At 54.1% G+C, this 24,909-nt stretch overlaps 1 protein-coding gene and 1 long non-coding RNA gene across 6 annotated transcripts in view; one reads left to right on the forward strand and one right to left on the reverse strand.

The window, feature by feature from the left end:
- The first annotated feature begins 452 nt into the window (after positions 1 to 452).
- AMOTL2 (angiomotin like 2) lies at positions 453 to 18,862 on the forward strand. Of its 5 annotated transcripts, XM_029940246.1 has the most exons (11): positions 453 to 553; positions 876 to 1,059; positions 3,713 to 4,506; positions 7,292 to 7,595; positions 8,582 to 8,726; positions 9,069 to 9,161; positions 13,028 to 13,323; positions 14,099 to 14,406; positions 15,189 to 15,406; positions 15,964 to 16,143; positions 17,111 to 18,862. In XM_029940246.1, the coding sequence occupies exons 3-11, from the start codon at positions 3,773 to 3,775 to the stop codon at positions 17,158 to 17,160; spliced, it is 2,328 nt and encodes a 775-aa protein (XP_029796106.1). In that variant the 5' UTR covers positions 453 to 553; positions 876 to 1,059; positions 3,713 to 3,772; the 3' UTR covers positions 17,161 to 18,862. The 5 variants fall into 5 exon arrangements, with proteins under 5 accessions (XP_029796106.1, XP_029796109.1, XP_029796105.1 ...); XM_029940249.1 differs by lacking the exon at positions 876 to 1,059; XM_029940245.1 differs by lacking the exon at positions 453 to 553 and having other exon boundaries at positions 849 to 1,059.
- Positions 5,685 to 24,909, reverse strand: part of LOC115292258 — a 95,788-nt gene continuing 76,563 nt past the window's right edge. Inside the window, exon 3 of the long non-coding RNA XR_003908883.1 lies at positions 5,685 to 5,741. This is a non-coding gene — a long non-coding RNA (uncharacterized LOC115292258). The remainder of the gene's footprint in view (positions 5,742 to 24,909) is intronic.

Raw genomic sequence — 24,909 nt, forward strand, 5'->3', positions numbered from 1 at the left:
CCGGGGAGGATGATTGGGAGGATGACTGGGAGGGCTGACTGGGATGACAAGGCGAAAAGCGGGTGGTGGCACACTGGCGCTCTCGGCGTAAATTTAGGGGTGCCGATTACTACCTTTTCCCGGAAGAGGTGGACAGAGCGCCTGGCGGCGGGTGATTCAGTTGGTTAGGTGGATCCAATTAACCGGAAGATTTTCAACCCAGATTCACACTTCCTGTGGAGACAGGCCCTAAAAGAGCTGGCGAAGGTGTTTGTAAACAATAGCAGGGCAATTCAAAGGTTGCCGTTGGCGGTGAAAGCAGTGGGGGGGTCAGGGAAGAGGCTCAAGGGGAAGCAGACTTCTCTACGCCGGGTAAGGGGTGGGGGTAGGATCCTAGCCAGGCAGGGGCAGGTATGGGCATCTTTGCGGCCTTCCTTCCCTTGGACACACACATACACACGCGCGCACGCGCGTGCGCGCCAACCCCAGCCTTCTCCCGCAGCGACACCCAGAACCCCTCAGCGACACGCGACTGCCCATCTCCCAGCGTCGTCCCGCCGACAGGGAAGAAGGAGTGAGTGGAAGGCCCGGCGCAGTTGGGGGGCTGTAATGGCCGAGGGGATTAATTCTTCCCAGGCAGCCCCGAAGGCAAAGCGTTGCGGTGGCGTGGGGAGGCGGGAGAGGCGCAGTGCGTCCTGAAGGGCCCTGGGCCGCCCCGGAGCGGAGCCCTTGGGCCGGGCGCCGGGCCCGTAGCGCCGCCTCCCGGGAGGAAGGCGGGGGCCGGGAGGAGGGAGCCGGAGGAGGCGGAGGGCGGAGGAGGGCGGCGCGCTGAGAGGTTATTTGTGGTTCGCTTTGATCCCGAGGGGGAACCTGAAACTCTCACATTCCTGGCATAGCAGCCGCCTCCAGCGCGGGCCGACCCTGGGGCTGCGCGCTGGGGCCCGAGCGGCCAGAGCGTCGGCGCCACCGCCTAGTGCACACCTCCGCCGCCGAGCTGAGCTGAGCTGAGCTGAGCTGAGCTGAGCCGAGCTGGGCCGGGTCGTCGGGTCTGACTGCGCCAAGCACCCGGGGGCTGCAGCGGTAAGGAAGCCGCTCCGCGCTTCGGGGAGCGCTCGGGTCGGGAAAGACGCGTCCAGCCGAAGCCAGAGCCCCGGCGCAGCCCGCTTTTTTCTGAGAGCGGGAGCCCGGATCTTTAAGCGTCCTGGGGATGCAGTGCGCCCTTTCCAGGAAGCCGCGAATGCGGCCCGGGGCCCTTCCTCGCTGAGGGCGCCCCGCAGTGCGCCTGGATCAGGGGCTCTAGCTGGCGCACGGGTCCCTTGGAGCTGGGGGAGGGGGAAGCCTCTAGGGAGAGCGGTGTCCCGTGTTTTGGGTCGTGTGTTGGAGAGAGCGGCGCAGAACAGGGCAGGAGACACCTCTTCGAGTTTAAGTTGCAAGGCCCTGGGGCTGATCGGGTTAGGTGGGGATTACAGGTGTCTTTGCCCCCAACTAGTCCAAGAATCCCTCTTTGTCTTCCTTGGAAAATCCTTTCTGGAGCCACTGACTGGCTCTCACTTAGAAAGAATGCAGCCGGCCGTCCAGCCCAGTGACGTCAGCGTTGGAGCATTTGGAAAACAAAGAGGGCTCGGGAGGCTGGGAGGGAGGCGGATCCGCGACGCTTAAAGAACTCCGTGACCACCGGCTACCCTCCCCTGCTCGCGCTGGGCTCACTAGCGGCCTCCAGGTGTTCGCGGTCGGCTTGGAGTCCGGGTAGGGCAGGATCCCTGGCTGGGGTGGAATCTGACTCAGGGACCGTCGCTTGTGTTCCTTAGGCGAGTGCGGGTCCCTGCGAGAGCCGGAGTTGCGTGCTTACTTAGGAAGGGGTTGGGGGTTCAGAGAACCAGGCGCGCTGGTGCAATAAAGGTGTGTGGCCCGGGTGGTGGTCGCAGATTTTAGTAACGGCTCAGCCGAAAGGATGTGCATTTGAGGGGACAGATGGGGACAAATTCGGATAAGAGGCCCCGGAGGTGTTCCCTGCTCCCAGGCACACTGTTGGTGAGAGCGAAACCGGGAATCTATCCAGAAAGCTGCATTCCCTGGGCGTTCTCAGCAGGAGTCAGCCAAGACTGATTACCTTAGGAAATGCCCCGCAGATGAAACTCTAGGGCGAATGGATTCCAGTTTGTTTTGCCTCTGATAACTCTGGTAACTCTGGGGACTTGCATCTCCAGGTTCCTGCGTGTAGGGAGAAGGGACCGCATGATGGGTGCCTAGAAGGGTGGGTAGAGAGATGCCTTCCAGACTCCACTCCCTCTCTTCGTGTCTGGGCAGCCAGGAGGAAGGAGTGGATGGGAATGGCTGCTCTGCCACCCTACCGAGTCCAAACAGCAGGAGGGCACTGGGGCTAGTTCTGTGGCAGAGGAGGGGCCACATTCTTCCCACCACCCTCCCCCCATACACAAGGACTTAAGGAGATGTGGGTTTTGTTTGGTTTTCCCTGAATCTAGTTTGGAGGTTTGTGTTGGAGGAGGCTGTGGGAAGGAAGCCAGGTGAGGTGGGCAGTCTTCCAGGACATGAGCCATTGAGAGAGAGCCCAAGCTCAGAAGAGAATACCTTTCTCAGGAGATATGATCTCCCTGCACCTTTAGGCTTCCAGCCCCCAGCCCCAGGTCTCTGCAGCCCAGAGCCTCTCCCTTGCTGACTTACTTCTCCAGTTGGCCCAAATGGGTGTTACCGATATCAAAATGCTGAGTGGCCATCCCCTATGTGGCATAGGACCGTTGAAATCTTTTCTGGTGTAGCGTGTGTGTGTGTGTGTGTGTGTGTGTGTGTGTAGGGGGGATGGTCAAAAATCAAAGACATGGTGCTACCCCTTCTTTTTCCTGGAGCACCCATGCAGTTGCTGGCAGCACGCAGACTATGTGACTGACCTACAAACCTGGATGGGTGGCACCTTTTTGCTTCAGTTCACAAAACCATGGTTGTATTGTAGTCTCTCTTCTTTCATCCCTTAATCACCAAACCAGATGCATTTTTTTCCTTCTTCCTGTTCACCTTGCAGAGTGACTGCCAAGGTCATCCCATCACAGGGAGGGCTCAGCATGGTAAAGGGTGGTGAGTTAACTGTGCAGGCTAGGGCTCAGGCATGCAGCATTCTAGAGGGAGCTAGGGGCAGTTTGCCCAAGGCTTCTACTAGACTGGACTCATTCTTTACCACCTGTCAATAAACTGGGCCCCTGTCTACCCCCAGAATGGCCTGCTTGGTAGTTATGGCTGAACTACTCCTGCTCTGGAGTCTCTCATCAGCCTTTTCAATGGGAAGCCGACTGCAGGAGGCTGGGGTTCCTGGGAAATTGATTACTCACTAGGTTCCTGTGTCTTTTTCTTTAGGCATAGTAAACACTTAGAGATGCCTTTGTACTAAGTCTCTGTGAATATGATGGTATGGCAGTCCTTTGCTAAGGACTTAAGAGTGCCCCAGGAGCTCAGCAGTCATTGCCTCATGTAATTTTCAACTCCATGAGCAAGCATTGTTCATTACATTTTTCTGATGGAGAAATGAAGGCTCAGAGGTTAGGTAACTTGACTTAATCAGTAGGCGGCGGCATTGGCAGTTGAACCCAGGCTTGCATGACCCTCCATAGCCTTGCTCTTTATTTACCATTATTATTTGGACCAGAGTGTAATGGAAAGTACCCCTGCCCGCCGTTCCTCTCCCATGAACTCCCACTGATTGCTCTTCTTTCTCTTCTCCTAGGTGCCCTAAGGCCAGGTGCCACGGGCCACTGTTCAGGCAGGGGTGTGCAAGCAAGGAAGCATGAGGACTCTGGAAGACTCCTCCGGGACAGTCCTGCACCGCCTCATCCAGGAGCAGCTGCGCTATGGCAACCTGACTGAGACACGCACACTGCTGGCCATCCAGCAGCAGGCCCTGCGGGGTGGGGCTGGGGCTGGGAGCACAGGGAGCCCCCAAGCCTCCGTGGAGATCTTGGCACCCGAGGACACTCAGGTGCTACAGCAGGCCACAAGACAGGAGCCCCAGGGCCAGGAGCACCAGGGCGGTGAGACCCACCTGGCAGAGAACACCCTCTACCGGCTGTGTCCACAGCCCAGCAAGGGTGAGGAGCTGCCCACCTACGAAGAAGCTAAAGCCCATTCGCAGTACTACGCGGCCCAGCAGGCAGGGCCCCGGCCACATGCAGGGGACCGAGATCCCCGAGGAGCCTCAGGTGGCAATCGGAGCCAGGATGAGGCACTGCGGGAGCTGAGGCATGGGCATGTGCGCTCCCTGAGTGAACGGCTCCTGCAGCTGTCCCTGGAGAGGAATGGTGCCCGGGCCCCCAGTCACATGAGCTCCTCCCACAGCTTCCCGCAGCTGGCCCGCAATCAGCAGGGTCCCCCTCCCAGGGGCCCCCCTGCCGAGGGCCCAGAGCCCCGAGGACCTCCGCCTCAGTACCCACATGTTATGGTAGCTCATGAGACCGCCACTGCTGTCACCGATCCACGGTACCGCACCCGAGGGAGCCCACACTTCCAACATGCTGAAGTCAGGTAACTGCCCACTCTGTTCTTTCACGCTCTCAACTTTCTTCCAGTATAGTTCTCCCCAAGATGGAGAGTCTCCAGACGACATGTTGTGTCAGGGCTGGCCAGCCCCAGAGGAAGGCTGTTGCTACCTGCCTCCTTTCCAAGGAGGGGTTAATGCCTGGAGGAAAGGAGGACTTTGTTAGCCAAGGTCACATGAGAACTTAGTGGCATCTTTTGCGTTAATTTGGAGATGGATACCATTGTGTAATTAGCTGTAGCAGTCAAGTAACTAAGGTTCCCAGAGGGTGCGGGTTACAGCAGGGGGATTAAAGGTTAGGTTTTCAAAAGAACTTGCTAAAGACCACGGTTGGGAATCATTGCCAAACTGTTTCCAAGCTAAGTGGCAAGAAGGTGGGACCTCCTCCTTTGGAGACTTTTAAGATCAGGTGGACAGTTTGCTTGCTGTGATTAATGGAGGGCATTCCTAACTGGAGGCAGGAAGATGAGATGGCCTCCTTGTCCTATACCAGGGCAGGAGCTGCCCTGTCACTACCATTCATTTCCTTTCATGTTTTCCCATGTGCTCCAGGTGGCTGGAACCTGTAGCAGGAGAGGACACGGGGTCCGGGGGAGCCCCTTTCAGTGGAGCCTTGGAAAAGGCTGCTGGGGGACATAGAGTTTGATGTGAAGCCTTTAGAGGATGTAATTTGGCTTACTTCTTTAAGAAGATCTCTCGGGCTGCATGTAGAGAATGGGTTCTAAGAGGGACAAGAATGGAAGCAGGAGACCAGGAGGATCAGAAAGCCCAGCTTGCAGAAATACCGGTTCCTAGAAATGAGGTTCTGCCCCAGGCTTCTTACTTGGCCCGCCACCTTCTGAGAAGCTGACATACCTCCTTCATGTCACACGCTCTGCATCTCCCCCGCTGACGGTGGTCCAGGAAACCCCTGGATTTGCAGACTCCTTTTCTCTGGAGGCTCAAGGTCAAAGTCTGGTTCTCTTCATTCTTGCTGAGTCTTCATTTAGTCACCCACTTTCCCACCGCCTGGTCTTTTCCTGGGAAAGATGCCTTTCCTTGCTCTCGAGAAATGCGTGACGCCATAGTGTTGGTATGGGGGAAGTAGCAGATGGAACCCTGTGGGTTTTCTCCAACCTCCACCTCTCGCGTCCCCACCTTATCTCTTTTCTCAGTGTTTGGTCAGGGAGAATTTCGGAAGCTGAGTCGTGGGTTTCTTCTTTTGGAACTGCCTTACTGAGCCCTGTCAGGAAAAGATAATATTGTGGAAAGGAAGTAGACCACAGGAGAACAAAAAAGGGAGGGAGGGGGAGGGGCAAAACAGGGAAGGGGGTGGCCAGAGAGCAAGTGTGAAGGGAAGGGAGACTCTATTCTTCCTCAGAGCTAAGTCATCCTCAAAGAATGCCAGTTGTGTCTGCCTGGCCCAGTGCAGGGTGGAGAAAGTTCATGAAGCAACTCTGAGAATGCCACATTTAGCCGTGCCGGGAGAGTCTGGACATTCCAGTGGAGACCCTCTGCTCAGCTCTCACTAGAAGCTCTACCTTAGGCAGTAAGAGAAATAGATCTGCCCATCCTTTCCTTTCAGCTGATCAGAGTAGGATTATTTATTGGGAACTAGGGGCAGGGACTTTTCTTTTAGCCTAGGGTCCTAAGAGAAACAGCGGAGGGAGGGCATTAGTGCTGAGATGATGGACCCAGAAGTGGAATTCAGCTCTTAGTGGATGGAGCTTCAGGGGGCTGGAAAATTCCTAATGTAACTGAGGAAGTCTGTTCTTATACACCTGGAGTCTCAAGGCCTCAGCAAGGCTCTGTGACCAGCCTCCACCCCCCATGCCTCTTGCTCTTTGCTCCTTCCCTTAACAGGGTTCTGAGGGTAATACTGCACCATTGCTAGAGGCCAGTGTAATATTGTCTCTAAACTTAGGCTATTGCAGTAGTCCAGAGGTGGCCCCAATGCCCAAGAATATCTAATGCATGGGTTACATTTACTCTTTAAAAAGATAAGAGGCTGCAGTTACCAGAAGGAGAGGTAGAGGATGGGCCGCCATTGTGGGACTGTGTGCTGTAGGCCCAGCACTTGCCAGGCTTTGTGTTGAGCTGGTGAGCCCCTTGAGGCTGGAGATCCTCGCCCTCATGATTTAGCAGAGGCATGCTGGCACCCTGGGGATCTGAATGCATATTTTGTGACTTTGGAGCTCAGACTTTTACCCTGACATCTATCTCACCACTCTGCCCGTAGCCACAGTATTCTAAAAATGTTTCTGTGATGGGTGATGGGATCCAAAATAGGAGGAAGAAAAGCATGGGTGTGCTACACTGGCAGGTGCTAGTATAAGAGGCTTATAAGAGACACAGGGGTAGCTGCTGAGGCCCAGCCACCAAGTGGCCCAGCGGCCTGGAGGACTGTGTGTTCAAGTCATAATTGACATGGCCTTCAGACCCAGAAAGAACCTTCTGTGGATTAGAAAGGTCAAGTGTGCCTTGTTTAAGATGCCTTATTTAAGTACTGGTTACAAGGACCAGGACTACTCGGGCTGACCCCCAGGGCCTTGGCCACAGTACGGCCGGGCATGAAACAAGCATCCTGACGTTAACCCCCTCTAGCCCCATTCCCTTGGTCCTTGAGGATCTTAGGTAGACACTGTGGAAAAGGCCTTCCCCACTGGCCACTGCCTAATATTGTGGGGAGATTCTCCATTATGCCAGGAGAGCTGGGCCCACTTCAGGTTGCTCAGGGGTGGGAGTCATGGGGGTCTTTACAGTCTCTGAACACTGTCGTCTTCTGTTCCCCAGGATCCTGCAGGCCCAGGTGCCCCCTGTGTTCCTCCAGCAGCAGCAGCAGTACCAGTACCTGCAGCAGGCCCAGGAGCACCCCCTGCCACACCCAGCAGCTCTCAGCCATGGCGCCCTAGGCTCCCTCAGTCCACCTGAGGTGGAGGGGCCGGCAAGCAGCCAGGCCTCCTCAGCCCCCTCGGGTGGCGCCCACCTGGCCCAGATGGAGGCCGTGCTGAGGGAGAATGCCAGGCTGCAGAGGGACAATGAGAGGCTGCAGAGGGAGCTGGAGAACTCAGCAGAGAAGGCTGGCCGCATTGAGAAGGTAGGCCCAGCTGGGGCCTCAGAGGGGCAATGGGGAGCTGGCCCCCACTCCCTCATGCTTCGTATGCCCTCCCTCGCTGACTCTAGACAGCTGGGGAGCAGCCGCAAGGCTGGCAGAGCAGGCCCGGAGTGTGAGCAATTGCTGGCCAGCGGTGATTAGAAAGAGCCCATTCACCAGCTCCCTGCACACCCTTCCCCTGCACACACCCCCTCCTGTGGACACCTCCCACAGAGAGCCCTTTGTGTCCCCCACACAACAGTAAGTCTGTTCTAGGCCAGCCCTGGCCAAAGAGAAGGCCCCTCCTCTTGGAAAAAACGAGCTACTTATTGGAATCACAGGCCAGCTCGGAGCACGTGCAGAACCTGCCGGCAGCCAAGTGGGAGGGGCAGCTGGGTAGGCTGGCTCTCTGCAGTAGATGGTGATGGCCAGAGGAGGAAATACTCCAGGCAGAGGCAGCTCAGGCTGGGGTCTGGTGCCCTGTTTTTTAGTGAAGGTTTACCAGCTGTGCATTCAGCTTTGACAGGTGACCTTAGGCCTCCTGGGACTGTCCGGTGGTGTCCGAAATAGCTCAAACCCCAGAACATGGCTGGAGTCTTTTTGTGCCCCCTGCTGGCCCACTGTGCTCAGATTCTCAGTAGAAACTGGACAAAATATATCTTTCTGGTGCAGGAAAGCTGTGTTAAGTCACTTGAGGCAGCGACTTCCCAAATACCTGGACCTGGGGTCACTCAGCATCTGGACCTTGGCACAATTGATAGGACCCTTGCTTGCTGGTGCTAGTAGTCTGATTCATACCTGGAGGGCACAAGCTTCTGACCATCCCATTATAGCCACCTGGATTTTTTGCTGTTGCTTTTTATTCTCTCCTCTCTCACCCTTCCTGATGGACAGTAGCATCCTGAGCCTGTAGAGGGGACCTTGATTGCCACCCACTCACAGGGATCTCTCCCATTCCTTCACCTCTTCTGTCTATCTCTTTCTTGCAGCTGGAAAGTGAAATCCAGCGGCTCTCTGAGGCCCATGAGAGCCTGACGAGAGCCTCTTCCAAGCGGGAGGCCCTGGAGAAGACCATGCGGAACAAAATGGACAGTGAAATGAGGAGGCTGCAGGACTTCAACAGGGATCTCCGAGGTGCGGGAGGTCACCCAGGTAGAGGGGGTGGGGAGCATCTGTGGAGGGCTTGACCTCTCTGTTCCAGGGAGAAATTCAGAATCTCTGCCCTCTGCAAAAATAAGTATAAATTGGCACAGAAGGGGCCATCTTGACAGAAAGATGCTTGTCTCTGTGCTATGCTTTGCTGCCTCTCTAGCCCAGAGTGCTCCCTCCTCATTAGGCCCTCAGCACACCTGGGGGCTTCCCTATTAGGCCATCCCCCGTTTAGAGGGTGCAGCCCCACGGACAGGACCCTAAGGGACACTGGGCAGGCAGCTTCACCTGCTTTTCTGAAAACATTTTTTTCTTCATTTGAAACAGAGAGATTGGAATCTGCAAACCGCCGCCTGGCAACCAAGACACAGGAGGCCCAGGCAGGCAGTCAGGACATGGTGGCCAAGCTGCTTGCTCAAAGTGAGTAGGGGTCACACGCAGACGCCTGGACAGATGTGTGGGTGCGAGACCATGGCAGTGACTGTGGACACGGAGGATTGGCCTTCCTACTTATCAAAGCAGTGCTTTGAGCACAGGATTACTAAATGCCCACAGTGCACCCAGGACTGGCTGGGAAGGGTGGCTTCCAAAAAATAGGATCTGGCTCCATATTTATTGGAGAGATCAGTGGATCCAAGAGGGACAGCTGGGGCGCAGTGATTTACTGGGCTGTGGTGCTGTGTCAGTACAGTATCCTTCAGAATTGAAGGTGTGGTGAGCAGCGGGCAGCGGGGGTGGTGCACAGATAGCTCTGGAGGCAGGTGAGAGGAGAAAGAAGGAATGTGAATTTCCAAGGCAGTTCCAGACAGCAGAAAGGTTGGGGGTGCCTGGCTGGAATGTAAGAAGCTGGGGTGCATGATGCCAGCTGGGCCATAACAAGGTGACCAAGTGGAGGTACCTGCAGATGACCAAAAATGGGTTCCTGGAACCTTAACTAACAGGTGCAGTCTAAAGAAGGGGTTTGGGAAGCTACTCTAATGGGTGGTGGAAGGCTTCTTGAAGAGACTGCATGAGTTCACCATTGACTTCAACCAGTCATTTAATTGTTCATTGGGAGAACAATGCTAAGTACCTATCATGCATCTGGCAGGGGGTGGGAGCTGTCCCTGGAAGGTACCTTGACAGGAAAGTCAAGACAGAGGGGTTGAGCTTGAGAAAGGAGTAGGGTCTTCTAACCACAGATTTAAGGGAACAAGGGTGTCCCTGGCCCTGGAGATTAGTGACTGAGAAGTCTCCACTGGCCTGAGAGAGGCTCTGTGGGAATGGCAGGAGATGGCTCAGTGGAGGTACGGGGAGTGGGAGAGACAAAGGAAGCCCAGCGGAAGAAGTTCTAGCAATCAGAAGTTCCTATTGTGCTATTGTGGTGTTTGGGCATTTGCAGAGAAATGGAATGGAGGCGACAGTCCTGGTGGGGTGGCTTTGAGAAGCTTACTGTGTATGAATGGCCTGGATAGTAGGGAGTGTCCAGAAGTAGGGAAACAACTTGAGGACTGAGCTCTGGAGGGCAGCAGCTCCCTCCTCAAGGAAGGCTCAGAGCCCTGTCCTAGGCTCCCCTGGACAGTGAATGGGGGAACAGAACACTGCGGGACTGGGGGTCGGGGGTCGGGGGTTGGGCAAGTGGTAGGCTAGGCTGTACTGAGCAGATTGAGGTGGCAATGGAGGTGATGATGCTGGGGGAGTGCCGGAAGGGGGCAGCCCTTGATGTAGTAGCCCTTGGGAGCCTGGGCAGTAGGCAGAATGGGGGCCTCCTGTAGGAGGGCAGGCTTTGGGGGCACAGCGCCACAGAAAAGAAGTAGCAAGGCAGGTTTCTGGGAGCTGGTAGAGGAGGAGCAAGGAGGGAGCCCGGCCTGGAGGCGTTTCCGCTCCCCGGGAAGCTAGCGCCAGGCTGTTCTTGGCTCCTTACTGGAGCCATTAATCTTGCAGCCGCGGGTGACCTGGATGCCTGGCATTCCAGAGCTGCTGGGCTGTTCCGCTCTGGGCCCGCCCCCCCCTCCCTGCCGCTCCCTCCCCAAGCGGCTGGAGAGACTGGGACAAAGGGGCCGAGCCTGTTGCTTTCTGCTGTCGCTTTCTACGGGGAAAGGCGGGGAAAGGCGGGGAAAGGCGCATCCCCCTTCCCCCTGTGCAGCTCGCTCTGCTTTCCTGCGCGCCCTTCGCACCCTCCCATTCTCCTGGCTCCTCTCCTACCCCTGCCCAGGAGCTATCCTCCCCAGCAGTTTCATCCTGGTGGCTGAGGATGGCCAAGGTTGAGGCCGCCCAGCCCCTGCCAGGGCCTTAAGCAAGGCAGCAGGAAGCTGTGAAAAACAGAAGACTAGGTCCCCCCACTCCTCTCCAAGGGCTGAGGAAAGTCAAGCAGCTTTTCCTTGTTCCTTAATACCTATGGAAGAAACACAAAACTCCTAGGGAATGGTCTCTAGTTGACCTCACTTTTTTTCTGGGGTCAGTCAACAACTAGGAGGAAAGTGTGATTATTGTCACCAATGCCACGTGATTTACATACAGACAGCTTTGGCTGCTCTGGTCTGTCCCTCCCTGGGGATCTGGCCTTGGGTCCTAAGGCCTCACTTTCCGAGCTCTGTCCCTGTTGGACATTTTATCCTTGCTGGAGACTCGGGTTCTGGGGTTAAGATGGGGCAGCCATGGTCAGACTGGGATGAGAGGCTGCTGCCTGCAAGCATCGTGTGCTGTGGGCTCTGTGAGCACATGCAGGAGGGGGTCATTGTCTCTAGGCCATAATCCCCAGTCTACTCTCTCTGCCAGCCCCACCCACACTCAGTTAGATGCCAAGTCAACCCCCTGTGCCTCAACTTCAGTATTGCTGAGCTTCCTCATCTTTTCCCTCCACACCAAAGAGTGAGGCCAGCTTGGGTCCAGGTTTCAAAACTCTGGAGGGAGTCAGAGCTGACCTGAGTTGCCTGTGCCCTTCTCCTGCCCCAGGGCCCTGTGTAAATCAATCCTCCCTCTGCCTACCCAAGCCCCCAGCCTTCACTCTTCTATTCCAGAACCTGCATTGTCCTATGTGATAGGGACTTAGCCACATGTGGCCCAAAGATTAGAATTAATTAAAATTAAATAAAAAGAAAAGTTTCAGTTCCTTCCCCACACTAGTCATATTTCAAGTGCTCAATAGCCATGTGTGCCTAGTGGTGACCATACAGGTTGGCACAGTATAGAATAGTTTTATTACAGCAGAAAATTCCACTGTACTGTGATAGTGCTGCTCTGGGGACCGTGCCTTTGAGTTCATCGGGCAGGCCTTGGAGCCCACCCCCTTCTAATCTCCAGTAAGGCAGGCAGCCCACACACTCTTTGGGGGGCAATCCTGGACTCCCAAAGCACAGGTGCATGGGAGGCAGATTTAAGCCTAGAGCATCACCTGGAAGACTGCATGGTCTGTCTCGGGCCTTCCTTGGCCCTGCAATGCAGAGTGGGTCTCTGAGCCAAGTTCTCCTGGACAAGGAACAAAGATGCTTTAAAAGTCAGCTTAGCTAGGACCTCAGTTACAAATCTTTGGACCGTAGTCATTTTTATTGTGCTCCAGAGTTTGCATTTCTTTATAAACCTGGTCACCTACCTCTCAGTGGTCCCCCAGACCAGAGAAGGAAATGTAGCCCTATTCTGGGAGCCCTGGGTCTGCAGAATGCATCCTGGAGCTCACCCTGGGAGGCCTGTGGGTATGAGGGGCACCCTACCACAGCCAGAGCAGCCTGGTCCTTTAGAGGCCAGTCTGCCTTGGGTCCCCACTTTAGCAGCACCATTCACCTGTGTTTCTTCCCCAGTATTTTGGGGATCACACATCCTACCTCCAGGGGCCATTATCAGAGGCTTCACAGGAGTAAGATGTATAAGTGCCTGGCTCATGGTGCAGCCAGTGATGCTTCTTCTCTTCCCTGTTCCTTCATTCTCTTGCTTGAACGATGGTCATGTCACAGTTCACCTGAGCCTTCTCATCTGGAAGGGCATCACAGTTCCTATCTGGCCAGTCTCTAGTGTCACTATAAGAAATTGTGAAGGTGGTTTGGAAACGGTGACACCTGGCACATGTGGACAGTGTTTGGGGCTGCCCATATCCTAGCCGAGAGGCAATCTAGCCCACTTATTCCTGCAAGGGCCCTGGTCCAGTGCAGTCATTTATTTGTGACTTAACCTGTCCCTCCTCCTTAAAATGGTAATGGAAATACTTGCACCTAACTCTTTGGGTTGTGGAGAGGCCCAGCATGTGGTAGGCACCCAGTGGGACGAGCTAGGGCACTTGCCATCATGGACTGAGCCCCTGCACCTCCCTGCAGGCTATGAGCAGCAGCAGGAGCAAGAGAAGCTGGAGCGGGAGATGGCCCTGCTTCGCGGCGCCATTGAGGACCAACGGCGGCGGGCGGAGCTGCTGGAGCAGGCTCTGAGCAATGCGCAGGGCCGGGCTGCGCGAGCAGAGGAGGAGCTGCGCAAGAAGCAGGCCTATGTGGAGAAGGTGGAGCGGCTGCAGCAGGCCCTTGGGCAGCTGCAGGCCGCCTGTGAGAAGCGGGAGCTGCTGGAGCTACGTCTGCGGACACGCCTAGAGCAGGAACTCAAGGCCCTGCGCGCACAGCAGGTGAGCTCAGAGACTGGTGGTAGCGGAGGAGGAGGGCTGGATCAGAGGAGGCCAGTTTTCAAGGCCCAGGAGCCCCTGCCAAGGTGCCAGTGGAGGCCCCCTGGGAAAGCAGGGGTGATCTGGCTTCCAGCCTTGCCACAGTTCCTCCCAGCCATCTTAGCAGAGGCTTTGCCTCTTGGCCGGGTGCTGGCTTCAGAGACTCAAGACCTGGGCTTCCATGCCCCACAGCAGGGGTTAGCATCCTTGTTCTCTAGAGAAGGTAGCTCAGGGGCCCTGATGCAGTAGACTAGGCAGCTCTTACATGACTCCCCAAGATGAAAAGGGCCAATGGTAACCCCATTCCTGAGTCTTTATGCTCACTTTGGACGGTGTTACTAACCCTGGTGTTTACAAACCAGATAGAGTTCTGTCTCCACTCCCAACCTTACCCCTCCCACAGAGGTAGGGTGACCAAATGTCCCAGACTGCCCACGTGGGTCCTAGTTTATGCCAGTTGTCACAGTGCAATTATTAAGAGCCCTGCTTTCCCAGTTGGGAGGATACTTTCCATGGTCCCCTATGCAAGGGCAGGCCTGATCTTTCCTATACCCTTGGCCACAGGGATGTGGGGACCATAGCATCTGCTTCATCTTTGGTGGCAGCAAGGTGCCTGGGTGGGTGTGCCAGGAAGGGCAGTGCAAACCCGTGCATAGGTGAGAGTCCTCGTGTGGGGTGAGGACCAGTGGCTGCCACACCCCAGCCTCTGCCCTTAACCACAGTGCTCCCTTCTCCACAGAGACAAGCAGGCACCCCCACTAGTGGGAGTGGCAGTGGTGGGTCCCCGGAGCTCAGTGCCTTGCGCCTGTCGGAGCAACTGCGGGAGAAGGAAGAGCAGATCCTGGCGCTGGAGGCTGATATGACCAAGTGGGAGCAGAAGTACTTAGAGGAGCGCGCCATGAGGCAGTTTGCCATGGACGCGGCCGCCACGGCCGCTGCCCAGCGTGACACCACCCTCATCCGACACTCCCCCCAGCCTTCGCCCAGCAGCAGCTTCAACGAGGGCCTGCTCACCGGCGGCCACAGGCATCAGGAGATGGAAAGCAGGTTGGGCATGGCGGGCCGCTTGAGGTGGGGGTGGGGTTGGCCCTGTCCAATCCCTGCTGTGCCCTTAATCCCTGATAAACACCCCTCTCCCCACGAGGCCCATCAGTCCCTCATGCTTCTGGGCTGATTCCTCTGATGCACCACTGGCATCACACACACATGTTTTTTCCCAGAGACTCCTTGGTCTGCCCAGGAGACCTTGGCTGTAGAGGTATTGGATGCCATCCAAGGCCCTGGCCTCTACCTGCTCCCTCCACCCCCAGTAAATCAGAGAATAAGATTTTTTCCAAGTGAGTCCACACTGTGTACCATCCCAGAAGAAACACGGACTAGATCCCTGCCTTGGACATAACTAGTACTTTCTCTTTAAAAACTATCTCAGAGGTCCTACAAGATTTCTATTCAACCTCTATCTGACTCGAAAGCACTAGCACATCAGCTGAGCCCATTTAGGTCAGCAGCTCTGCGGAACGGCCCTGCAGGAGAGGGGTTGTGCCATTGCTATCATCAGAGAAATGCAACCCACCCCTTGACCTGCCTTTGCTGGCATCAGAAGGGCCCAATGTCTCATGCACTGGAGGATTTTAGGACTTCAGGTTTCAGAACTTGATGGCATTTCTAAAGCCCATCACCGCCTCACCCCAACCCCTGTTACAAGGACAAGAGAATACAGCCTGTCTCCTCAGTGGGGAGGGCTTTTTGTCCAACTTTTCTGAGGTAGGAAGGGTGGAGGCCTCTGGGTCTGGAGGTCTGACATGTGAGCATGTCCTCTTACCCCTCAGGTTGAAGGTGCTCCACGCCCAGATCCTGGAGAAGGATGCAGTGATCAAGGTCCTTCAGCAGCGCTCCAGGAAAGACCCTGGAAAGGCCACCCAGGGCTCCCTGAGGCCCGCCAAGTCCGTGCCATCTGTCTTCGTGGCTGCCGCAGCAGGGAACCAGGGCTGGCAAGGTCTCTCCTCTAGTGAGCGGCAGGTGGACACCCCTGCCCGGCTGGCTGCAGGTGAGACGAGGCGGGTGGGGGACACAGGTTGTTTTCGGGCCTTTGCTTCCAGAACTGAGGCTCAGAGGAGCCCGTGCTTCCTGACTCCTTGCCCACGGGAACTGGCTTACTGTCTGGCTCCAGGGACCGTAGGGCCACGGCGATCCTGCTGGTGGGAGGAGGCATGCTGTAGTCCCCTTCCCCACAAATTCCACTACCCTAGATCCCGGCCACTTGCCATCTAAGCAAAAATAGAGCTTCCTGTGCAGATGTACCTTCCAGGCAAGCTCCTCCACTCCTACATCTGAGCAGATGCCACAGAAATTCAGGAGTCCCTGCTGGTTCTAAGATTTCATCTGCAAAGAAGGGTTCTGCCACTTAAAATGTTTGGAAACCAATGCAACCTGATAGTTATCCCCATTTGGAAACGGGAGCATTTAATCTTAATCCAAGGTCTTACAAATTAAGAGCAACTCATACCACCTCACGCCCCCAGGTGGTACAGTTAACTTGAGGTGTTCTTCATGGGGCTACCACTCGTGGACAAGTAAGTAATTGTCAGCTTCCTGCCTCTCCAGCAGACAGGACCCCCGAGGAGGAGCCAGTGGCCACAGCTCCCCTCCCTGCCCATGCCAAACATGGGAGCAGAGATGGGAGCACCCAGACCGACGGGCCCCCGGACAGTGCCGCCGCTTGCCTGGGACTGGAGCCGGACAACCTCCTGGGGTACAGCGGTGGCCAGAGGACAGCCTCCCTGGGTAAGTCCCTCTTCCTGGGGCTTCTGTGGCTGGCAGGGCTGAGGGCGCGCTGGGGCGTGAGTTGGAGTACCAAGCCCTTGTTTCCCAGACCCCTCGGGCTCGTGGCCTGCTCTCCAGGGACAGGCCAGCAGGGTGAATGTGAGGGCTCGTTAGTTGCATGAATAGAGAAGCCAAAATAAACCCTGATCACAGACAGATCCTGAGTTCAGAAAGAAAGCGCCTGTGTGGGGGGCACTTTGTCTCTTCTTTCGTAGTCTTCCTTACGTATTTCATTACCAATCTAAATATCTAAGGTGGTGGAGCTTGGCGAGTTACTTGACGGCAATCTCGGGGTAGAAGAGTTTGTGTTAAAAGAGCCCAAGATAGAGACATTTGAGAGGATGCCGTTCCAATTTTTTTGCTTCCCTTTCACATTAGCCCCTGCACGCTTGCCTGTGCCTTGCCATCTCAGAAAACCACAGGCAAAGAAAGAATGCTGCAGCCTCCTTCCCTGGGCCCCTCTCCCTCCGAGCCTCTAGGCAGTTTAAAGTTAGGAACAAATGTGTCTTCCACAATGGACACTGATGGTCTGGATGGAGAGCTAAGCGGGGAGCAGGGAGAGGGCTGAGCCTTGTGATTCGTTGGCCAAGTTAGAGGCACCTGGGCAGTTGAGGCAGGGGGTGTTGGTGAAGAAAGATCCTATCTTTAGGGGCGCCTGGGTAGCTGAGTCAGTTAAGCATCTGACTCTTGGTTTGGGATCAGATTATGATCGTTTCGTGAGTTGGAGCCCCACGTCGGGTTGGGCTCTGTGCTAACAGGCAGAGCCTGCTTGTGATTCTCTCTCTCTTTGCTCCTTCCTGTCTCTCTCTCTCTCAAAATAAATTAAATAAATCAATCAATCAATAAATAACGTCAAACTGAGTCAGGATTTAAAAGAACAGTCTTGTAACGCTCGCTGGTGTTTGCCTGTGCTCTTGTCTCTCTCCAGACTCTGTTGCTACATCCAGAGTCCAGGACATGGTGGAGATACTGATCTGAAGGAGGTCGTGCTTGGGCATTCTGAACCAATCCCCTGTCTCCTGCCCTCTGCTCTCTCAGCCATTCCAGCAGCCCCTCCAACTGCTGCTGCCCCACTGTCCCCAACCAGGCACTCGTTCCCATTGACTGTCTGGTGCCAGGGACTTAGGAAGGATGCGACAGGGGTGAGGGGAGCTGTGAGAGCACCTGCACCCAGAAGACCCTGCTTCTCAGCCCCACATCCCTCCTGGGCCCATGCAGAATGAGGATTCTCGGGCAGGGAAGGAGGGGATCTCTTGGTCTGAGGGGCTGATTTCCAAGCATGGTTGCCCTGGACACCAGTAATAAGTCAGCTGTATTGTGCCCCTGTGGCTAGGTGTGGTCCCTGCCAGCCTCATCTGCTCCTCAGCTCCTCACTGCCTCTTTGAGATCACTGAGACTTGGCATCTCTTGGGAACTATGAAGGGTGTTAGTCCTGCAGAAGCCACAGCCTTGCCCCCTCACTTGGAGTGGGTAGGGGCCATTTAAATGGACTGAGATAAGCTGTGCAGTTTGTATATAATTCCCTTTCTTGTGGAACAGAAGATTGAAGCAAGCCGCTTCAGATCTGTCCCCTCTCCCCTGTCCTTGCTGCCATGGTTCCTGTAACTGCCAACTGGCCTCCCAGCTCTCTCCCCTTCTCAAGTCCTTGGCCCGTGGATTTTGATACCGTTGATCCACCTGACATTGGCTGTCTTTTCCTGTTTTAATGCCCATGGATCCCTATCACCAGCCTCCTGAAATGGCTCCACAGCTCCTGTCCCTGGGATGTCCTGTCGGTTTGATTATGAGCCCTGAGCCAGATGAAATGAGCCACCACACCCACACATCTGCCATGGGGGGCTTTCCAGCTCCAATTCCCTTGAAGGAAACTGGAGAAGCTGCCTTGTTCTCATCAGTTTCTGTTCCCCCATGGAGGACGTGGGAGTATGGTGGTGCAAACTAGTCAGTGGGCTACCAGATGTGACTCAGACTGTCTTCTGATTGGAGCCCCCATCACAAAATGGCACCTGTGAGGCTGGCTCCTCAAGTTACCAGCGAGCAGCACCCTGAAAAGCAGGGCCCATGCTTTGGAAGGACAGCAAAACATTCACATGACCCCCTGCCGGCAGCAGTTATTTTGACTTCTGGTCTTAGAGAGTCCCCAGCTCAGCCCCAGGGCTCGCTGGTGGCTTTTAGTAGTTTGTCTTGACTGTTTTTAGTTCTCCTTGAATCTTTCTTTGTTTTTTTTTCCTTTACTGTTGTTAGGTTCGGTATGTGTTCTTTTACTCCCATGATTCCTCAAGTTTCCTTTTTAAACATTTGCATTTGCTGGACAATTGCATATTTTTTTACATCCCCCTACCCTTTAAAGCTGAAAAATACATTTGGTTCATGTGCATTGTTTACAAAGCAAAGAGAAAAGAGAAAAAAAGGCAAAAAAATATTGTGAAAGGAAAAAAAAACAACTTAATATATTTTGGATTAATATTTGGTATTTCTTTTAAAGTATTTTTTGTGCTGTGAACATTTTCTGCCAAAGACCATGATGTGTGTCTGTATGTTTAAGTTATCGTAAATATTTAAAACATAAACATGGCTGTTTTGTTATGCCACCCTGTACCAGGATTGCTGCTGCATTCCATTGGGTATAACAGTATTTTAATAAAAAAAAAAAATAATTAAAAGCGGTGTCTGCGCCCAAGTGAGAGGCTACAGTGGGACAGAAAGGGAAAGGGAAGGGGTGAAGATTTGGTGGGTTGTCATGCACTCTAGGCACTGAAAGGAACCCCACACTCCCTTCCCCATATTCCTCAGTGTCTTGTTCTTAAATATTTGACCATATACACAAATGGCAGCTCAGGCTTGCTGCTGTTTCTTGAACGTAAGGAGTGAAGGGTAGTTTGCATTTTCGGACTGAGATACCAGTGGGCAAGTCAGGTCCATCCTTCTTTGCAAGGCTAGGATGATCCATTGTATCTCTTCAAGGGTCCATGACAAGTCCCGGGATTCTGTGAGGCTGCTTTAAGGAGAGAGTTGGAATGAGGACATGGTTGGTTTCCTTTCCACTTACACAGAGAATGTCTCAGGCTGGAAGGGTCTGGTAGGTGGGTAGCTTTCTGCTAGCTGGTTTTGTTGAGCCACATGCGGTGGTTACTCCACAATAGGCTTGGGTGTCCAAAGGTGGCTTTATCCTTCCACCAGCTCCATCCAGCACAGTGAGTCCCAGAACCATCCAACAGACCAGGCTCCATGCTTGCCCTCCACCTGGACACAAGCAGAGGGTGTGTGTGTGGCGCATTCTGGGGCCCTGCCTCCCTCCCTTACTGTGGTATCACCACTCTCCCTGTGTCCAAGAAGGCTTATTACTCTAATCCATAAAATAGAAAACCATCTCTAGTCCCAGATGTTGCATCAAAAACAAAGTGTCTGTCTCCATGGGCTAGTCAGCACATCAGATCCCCAGTCAGGGTGTGGACAAGCAGGGGGGCTGCCCACGAGGCAGCAAGCAGCCATACAGGCCATGGGCACTTGAAGGGAACAGTTAGCCACCACAAGTAGGGGTGAAGTATCTTCAGGGCAGGTGTGGGGACTCAGCAGCCATGTTGATGAGTAATCCAGTAGTATCTTAGAGAACATGTCTTCCTGAGTGAGCCAGCCTGCCTGCCTACAAGAAAAGGAGTCAAACAAGTGGAAGGATTGGGAATATCCAAGGACTTTTTCCAGCAACTTGGCATCCCCAACTCTGATGCAGAGGGGGGGCACTCCTTGCAGGATGCCCCCCCCCAACACAATGCCCATGCAATGTCCCCACTCTGTGGCCACACCTCCACCTCAGCCCTGTCCAGCCTGCCTCCCGTCCAGCCCCTCCTGGGCAGCATGGATGCCTGTCTTCCTCCTGCCAGGCCCTGGCTGAGGGTTTGCTGTGTGGATAGGTTGCTCTCTGAGCATGCAGGCCACAGAGCTCCTATTCCCACAACTCCCCTCAACCACATCAGCCCACAGCTACGTTTGCTAAGATGTGATGTCCAAACAAAATGGCGGCACCTTTGGGAAGAGCATTTCAAAGAATACCCTTGATGAAGACATAACTCTTCACCTCCACGTGCCCCCAAAATAGCTCTGGGAGGGCTGTTAAAACCTGAGGACAATATAACCTCTGACAAAAGTGCCATGCCATCCCCAGCAACTTTGGCCAAGGGTTCTCAAAGCATCTGTGCCTTTTGTGGGAGCAGTCTGGTAAGAGTCATTTGAATATTTTCTTGGCATCGACCAGGGGGGATGAAGAAACTATCCCTCATGCCCAGTACATGTGCATGCATGTGTATTTGTGTATGTTTCTGTGCACATGTGTGCCTGAGCATGTGTTACAGAGAAAGATGTAAACTGCACAGCAACTGGGGCCCTCTACCACAGGGTTACCAGTGGGTCTAGGAAGCCATTTCCTCTCAGAAAAACAGTTGAGTACGCTTCTCAGTGCACTCTGAAATTCAGCCTAACAAAGTTCTGGAACTGGTGGAGCAGCAGGCTGTGCTGGAGTTGGGCAGGCCCCTGGGACAGGAGTGTTCGCCCATGTGCCCAGACACCTGTGACGAGGGGGTCTCAGTCCCACAGGGGGCTTTGCTGGGCCCTGTGGAAGCCAAGTTCCAATTCTAGGAAGAGACAGGGGAAGTCCCTCTGCTCTGCCTGCCCTGCCCCTACTCCATGCCTCCACTAATAGGGCTGAGGATTTGGCTCAGAGGGGCCCCACACTGCCTGCTCTTGAGGGCTGGAAGGCCGCCTGTCTCCGCCATCTCCTACCTCCTGGCTAATCATTAACTCTTCCCCTGGGCCAAGCATGTGTCAGGCTCAGAGGGCTTGGCAAAATGTGCCAAAATAGGGGCAGTAAATTGGGGCGCAGTCACCCAGAAATGGCAGAAGCTTCTCCACTGCCCCCAGGGACGCCTGCTGGGCAGGATGCTTGTTTGCAGTGCCACCATTTTGTTTTGTACTCAGCAAGGATGCAGCCAGGACACAGCCGAGATCCCTAAACAGTCTCTGTGTGACTGACATCTCAGGAGACAGCCCCAAACCCTGGCACCAAGTAGTGCCTTGATGCACCCACCAGGCCTGCATCCAACATCCGAGAAAAGCAATGGCGAAGAGGGGTTACCAGGCTCTCTGGATCCTTTATTTATTTATTTATTTATTTAACTTATTTTGGGATACAATTCCCATATCATAAAAATCCACCCTTTTATTTTTTTAAGTGTATTCATTTTGAGATAGCACATGTGTCCGTGAGTGGGGGAGGGACAGAGGGTGAGGGAGAGAATCCTACACGGGTTCCAAGCTGTCAGCACAGAACCCAACACAGGGCTCAATCCCATGAACTGTAAGATCATGACCTGAGTTAAAGTCAAGAGTCAGATTCTGGGGGCCCCTGGGTGGTTTAGTCGGTTAAGTGTTAGACTCCTGACTTTGGCTCAGGTCATGATCTCACAGTTCGTGGGTTTGAGCCCCAAGTCAGGCTCTGTGCTGACAGCATGGAGTCTGCTTGGGATTCTCTCCTCTTTCTCTCTCTCAAAAATAAAGAAATAAGCATTTTTTTGAGAGAGACAGAGGGCACAAGTGAGCGAGGAGCAGAGAGAGAGAGGGAGAGAGAGAATCCCAAACAAAGGGCTGGAAGCAGGGCTTAATGAGCTCGCTTGATGCCAGACTTGAACTCACAAACCCCAAGATCGTGACCTGAGCCGAATGAAGTCAGATGCTTAACTGACTGACCCACCCAGGTGACCTAAATAAATAAACATTAAAAAAATTTTTAGAGTCAGATGTTCAACTGACTGAGCCACCGAGGCGCCCCTAAAATCCACGCTTTAAAAGTGTACAGTTCTGTGGTATCTTATGTCACAGCATTCATTTTAAGCCAGCAGTCAAACATGGGTTGTCAGCAAATGCCCCACCAGCAGGCCATATGGACAGAATTAGAAGTGCTATTTGATCTGGCACACTCACACTTGTCGTCTCCTGTTTCTCGGGATGATACTTCGACCTTTGTAGAGCTGACAATCTGCTTCCACCTGGCCCAGCTCAGCCGCTCCAGCTCACCCCTCTGCCGCAGAGAGGACGCCATCCGCTCTGTGCTAGAGCCCTCCGCCATCTTACCCCGGGGCTGCCAGGCTGGAGGTCCTGGCCAGAAATTTGGGAAGGAGTCCTGTGAGTCCTGTGAGTCCTGACCCCTCAGACATTCACTGTCTACTTAGTATTTTCCAGACTCAAGTAGCATGGGCAAAGATGGGCTTCATTTTGTGAGACCTAAACCTTATATGATTTGGGAACCCTTTTTAAGAAAATGCATGCAAAATGGCAAATGCAAAATTAGGTCTAGGGTTGTGGGAGGGGTTTTTTCAAGTGAGCATCTCAAGACTTAAACTCCATGAACTTCACAGTACCTCTGCATCCAGCATGGGCATCATGTCTCCCCAAAGGAAAGATTCTCTACGAGGCACCCGTGACCCGCTCAACCTTGCCTCTCATTGATGAGGCTCGGGGCCGGAGATCAATGAAGCTACAATTTTTCCCCACCCAAGACAGATAGAGTGGTGCTTCTAAGTACCCCCCTTAACCTAACCCTCTTCCCAGGGGCAGTGGTGCCTGGAGTCCAGCCGGGAGATATCCCCACAGAGGTTGGATAATAGGGCCAATCAGCCTGCCAAGGGCCAGAACTCTGGCTGACTGTGTCCATACCCTGCTCTCACCTGCCAAACAATCTCCAGCCAGTAGCCAGAGTTTGGAGGGGTGGAGACACCTGTCAGTCAGCTCTCTGGGTGCCTGCAGAGCCATGCCACTCAATGGTGTCCCTGACATTTCTACACATTCTCTATTCTGAGGGCCTGTCAGCTTTCAATGCTGACCTGCCAAATGTCACAAACTGTATTCAGAGAAATGCCTCTTGCAAATCCAAAGGTTGCTACCTGGGGCCACATTCCAGGTGGTTGGGCAACCATGTGGACACCACCCTGCACAGGTTTGCCTCTTCTTGCATTAATTTCGCTTCTTCTCTAGCTCCAGGAGGCCCCGCCCAGTCTCTCCTCAGCAGCCCTTACTTGCTCAACAAAATGTGCTGTGGAAATCATCTCAGCATGTTGCATCAGTGGCAAAAATGCCAAAATCTTAACCAGAGAATGACTAACTGCACAAGCCACAGCTGAGGTTTGCCCTGAAAACTACGGCAACTTTCTTTCATTGAACATGAAGGAAAACAGCCCTCCTTCCCAGAGGCTTGTCTCTAAGGTTTGGGTTCTCTGCTTCAGCTTTTTTTGTTTTGTTTTGCTTTTAGTTTTTTTAATGTTTATTTATTTTTTTAGAGAGAAAAAGACACAGTGTGAGTGGGGGAGGGGCAGAGAGGGAGACACAGAATTGGAAGCAGGCCAGGCTCTGAGCTGTCAACACAAAGCCCAATTTGGGGCTTGAACTCACAAACCGCAAGATCATGACCTGACCTGAAGTCAGACACTTAACTGACTGAGCCACCCAGGCGCCCCAAGACTGACTCCTCTTTACTCCGTCCTCTTTCTCTGTGAGTAGGTGCCATGGCTCATTCATCCATTCACACATTCATCTGTCCTTTGCCGTAACAGACGCTTATTGAGTACCCACCATGTTCCCAGCACTGTGGCAGACACGGTGGTTCGGAGCTGGTTGAAGCAAATTGTGTGTCCAGACATCTTTACGTTCCTACCATCTGTTTTATCTTTCTACCCCATGTGAGCCAAGCACAGGGGTGCCCATAAGCGTTAGCTAGAAGAACATACTGGATAAGAACTGGCCCTTGTCTATTTTTCTGGCACTGATTCCATCACCAGCCTGTGTGCACCCAGCCATGCAAATGATGGAAAAATGGCTCTGAGTGCACTGTTGTCTGTCTTACCTCCAGGCCTTTGCCCATGACACCCCTTTTCTCTGAGAGCCTTTCTCACCTCTTGTCCCCTCTCTTGGTCTGTTTAATTTAAAACTCATCCATCAAAATCCAGCTTGAGCATCACTTCCTCCTGGCAGCCTTCCCTCACGAATTCCTTCATGTTCCCCAGGACCAGGAGGGGGAGGAAAGGGGAGACCTGCCGACGGATCAGATGTTAGTCTATGGCTCTGCTTGCCTGACAGGGAGCAGGTGAGAAGATGTAACTGATCTTTTTGATTATATAGAAGTTACCCCTTGTCCCTGTGCCGAGGTCACAAGTGGCCCTAAACACTGCCTGGACAGCAGCCCCTTAGTATGTTTTGGCTGGAGGGCCCACTCCCCTCCTTTTTGGCCAAATCCCCACCATTCACTGGAGGTAGGGGAGGATGAAAGGGCCTCTGTGGGTGGAGTCTTGGGGTCAGAGAAGGAGAAGCTGAGCCTGAGGACTTGGGCCAAGGTGGAAAGGAGGGGCTGAGCAGGCAGCTGTGGGTGTGTGAGCCCAAAACCGGCCCTGCAGGATAGCTGGTCCATGAGGCAGGCCCCGGTGCTGCCAACCACGTGGGCCCCAGGCAGCCCCGGCCGTGGGAATGGCTGGTGGAACCAAACTCCCTCCGCCTCCATGAGAGCTGCTTCTGCCCCGCTTTGCTGGCTCTGGGTTCCCTCTGGGAACAGGCCACGGGCAGAGGTAGAGGCAGAGTGGAACACTTTTACCAGGCATGTTCCCAGGCATCCCCTATGGCACTTGAGTCCCAGGGTTCAGACCAACAGCACTGTGCTCACAGCCCAATTAGGATGGGGGACAGGGAGCA

This window comes from Suricata suricatta, chromosome 5 (assembly GCF_006229205.1).
Source record: "Suricata suricatta isolate VVHF042 chromosome 5, meerkat_22Aug2017_6uvM2_HiC, whole genome shotgun sequence".
Classification (NCBI taxonomy): Eukaryota; Metazoa; Chordata; class Mammalia; order Carnivora; family Herpestidae; genus Suricata; species Suricata suricatta.

Bases quoted from the DNA above. Each gene is read 5' to 3' on its own strand.
- AMOTL2 (XM_029940246.1), top strand. From the start codon at position 3,773: ATGAGGACTCTGGAAGACTCCTCCGGGACAGTCCTGCACCGCCTCATC. The intron at 4,507-7,291 runs GTAACTGCCCAC...TCTGTTCCCCAG, and splicing joins TTCCAACATGCTGAAGTCAG to GATCCTGCAGGCCCAGGTGC. The intron at 16,144-17,110 runs GTAAGTCCCTCT...GTCTCTCTCCAG, and splicing joins CCAGAGGACAGCCTCCCTGG to ACTCTGTTGCTACATCCAGA.